At 42.7% G+C, this 2177-nt stretch overlaps 1 protein-coding gene across 3 annotated transcripts in view; it reads right to left on the minus strand.

Annotated features, from left to right (window-relative positions):
* Nucleotides 1-1220: 1220 nt before the first annotated feature.
* Nucleotides 1221-2177, minus strand: part of SPINK2 (serine peptidase inhibitor Kazal type 2) — a 9573-nt gene continuing 8616 nt past the window's right edge. For 2 of the 3 annotated variants that reach the window (XM_032274303.1, XM_032274304.1), the window contains exon 4: nucleotides 1221-1545. In XM_032274303.1, coding sequence (XP_032130194.1) covers nucleotides 1500-1545 — 46 coding nt within the window. In that variant the 3' untranslated portion in view covers nucleotides 1221-1499. The remainder of the gene's footprint in view (nucleotides 1546-2177) is intronic. The other variant, XM_032274306.1, reaches the window with a different exon arrangement.

Genomic DNA, 2177 nt, shown 5'->3' on the forward strand with positions numbered 1-2177 from the left:
TCTCCCAGTCACCTCTTGCATCGTGTTTCACTGTGGCCTAGTGCTGGAACGTACTTAAACCCAGGCCCCGTGACTCAAAATTCTCTACCTGGAAAATGCTATCATTCTGAATCCCTGGTCACTTACGTTATTGTTATAAAATGCTTATGCTGTATCAAACTCTAAACCAGGATGTCTCAACCTTGCACTACTGAGGTTTGGACTGGAAAATTCCTTGCTGTTGGGGGCTGCCTATGCAATGCAGGCTGTTTAGAAACATCCCTGAGTAGCACTCCACACCTCAGCTGTTACACCAAAAATGCCTCCAGATGCGCTGCCAAATGTCCCCTTGGGAAAAATCACCCTGGACTGAGAACCACTGATTTAAGAAAAGCCAAACTCCTGTGTGAACTCAGAATAAAAACTGTATTCAAAGGAAATTTTTAATCTAATAAATATTTGTACCTCCACTGATTCTTTACCAGTTTGGGTTAATGTTAGATCCAAAGTATCTTACAGTTACTTGCCATGTGCAGAACACTGTACCAATTACACATAAAATTATCCAAGAATTAGGGAAAGGAGTTAGATCTTACCCTCTCAACAACTCCACTTCTCACCTACTGAAATTCATCCATGCCTGAGAGGAACAGAGCCATGTGAGGCTGCTGAGTGACGAAGGTGTTAAGAATAGGCCAACCCAAAACATGCTGCCCTGGCCATATTGACTATTTTGTGTGAAAAACACCCAAAGAACAGCAGGTGCAAGAAGGTCATTCTGACTTTCCTTCTGTTTCTTAAAAGCAGGAGATAAAATTCCATGTGAAAGATATCCTCCCTATGCCAGAAGTAAAGTAACATTCTTATTATCAAGGACTAGGGAACATAGGGAACACTGGAAATTGAGGTCAAGGGAAATGTGTACAAACAAACTTTCTCCTCCCAGCCACTTCACCCAATTAACTCAGCCCAAGCCCCTCTGCCATGCCACACTTTCATAATTCACTACTGTTTGTCTAATTCAGCATATAAGTGTTCAACTCTGTGTCTTTGAGCGTTTCTTTATGAAGACTCCCATGCCAAGTGAAACTTGTATTAAATAAGTCTGTATGCTTTTCTCCTGTTCATCTGTCTTATGTTCATTTAATTCTCTGACCCAGCTGAAAAACTCTTAAAGGATAGAGGTAAAATTCTGCCTCCCCTGAAATGAGAACAGCATTTTCAACAGAGAACAGTAAGAACTGAATTCGATGCTGATTTTATTTCAACTGAATAAACCAATGCACAAGTCATCTAGGCAGTAAGCTTAACTCTAGGAGCAAAAGCCAAGAAATGAAGATTCTTTTTTTCTTTAAATTATCCATCACTATACATGGCTGTCTTCCATATCTCCTCTTAGAAAATGTGGGTTAACAAATCTCGTGCAAAGAAACATAGGAAAAGAGAAAAAGAGGAAATGCAATTTATCTAGTGTGCCAGTCAAGGTGGTCTCTCCATCTTCTTTTCTGTAAACTGCTCCATTAGCAGGGTTCATTTCGGATGATTTTAATATCATGACCATCTTCCCTGCAAATTGAACAATCATAGAGACACAATTATTACCTATCATACTGAAACTGCCTCACTATTGGTATTAAAAGGACCCATGTAATTATACATTAGATTCCTTCAGGGCTACACTTAATCATTTTTTTAAGCTAAATCTGGAAACAGGGTGAAAGTCCCCACTCTGACATTTTTTCCCTAACCCTAAGGCACAGGACACTAACCCCAAAGAATCACTCAGAGGGCTGAGCACGCCTGTAATCCCAGCACTTTGGGAGGCTGAGGTGGGTGAATCACCGGAGGTTAGGAGTTCAAGACCAGCCTGGCCAACATGGTGAATACCATCTCTACTAAATATACAAAAATTAAGGCCGGGCGCGGTGGCTCAAGCCTGTAATCCCAGCACTTTGGGAGGCCGAGGCGGGTGGATCACAAGGTCAAGAGATCAAGACCATCCTGGTCAACATGGTGAAACCCCGTCTCTACTAAAACTACAAAAAATTAGCTGGGCATGGTGGCGCGTGCCTGTAGTCCCAGCTACTCAGGAGGCTGAGGCAGGAGAATTGCCTGAACCCAGGAGGCGGAGGTTGCGGTGAGCCGAGATCGCGCCATTGCACTCCAGCCTGGGTAACAAGAGCGAAACTCCGTCTCAA

This window comes from Sapajus apella, unplaced genomic scaffold, assembly GCF_009761245.1.
Source record: "Sapajus apella isolate SASKATOON/1434 unplaced genomic scaffold, GSC_monkey_1.0 scaffold5, whole genome shotgun sequence".
Taxonomy (NCBI): domain Eukaryota; kingdom Metazoa; phylum Chordata; class Mammalia; order Primates; family Cebidae; genus Sapajus; species Sapajus apella.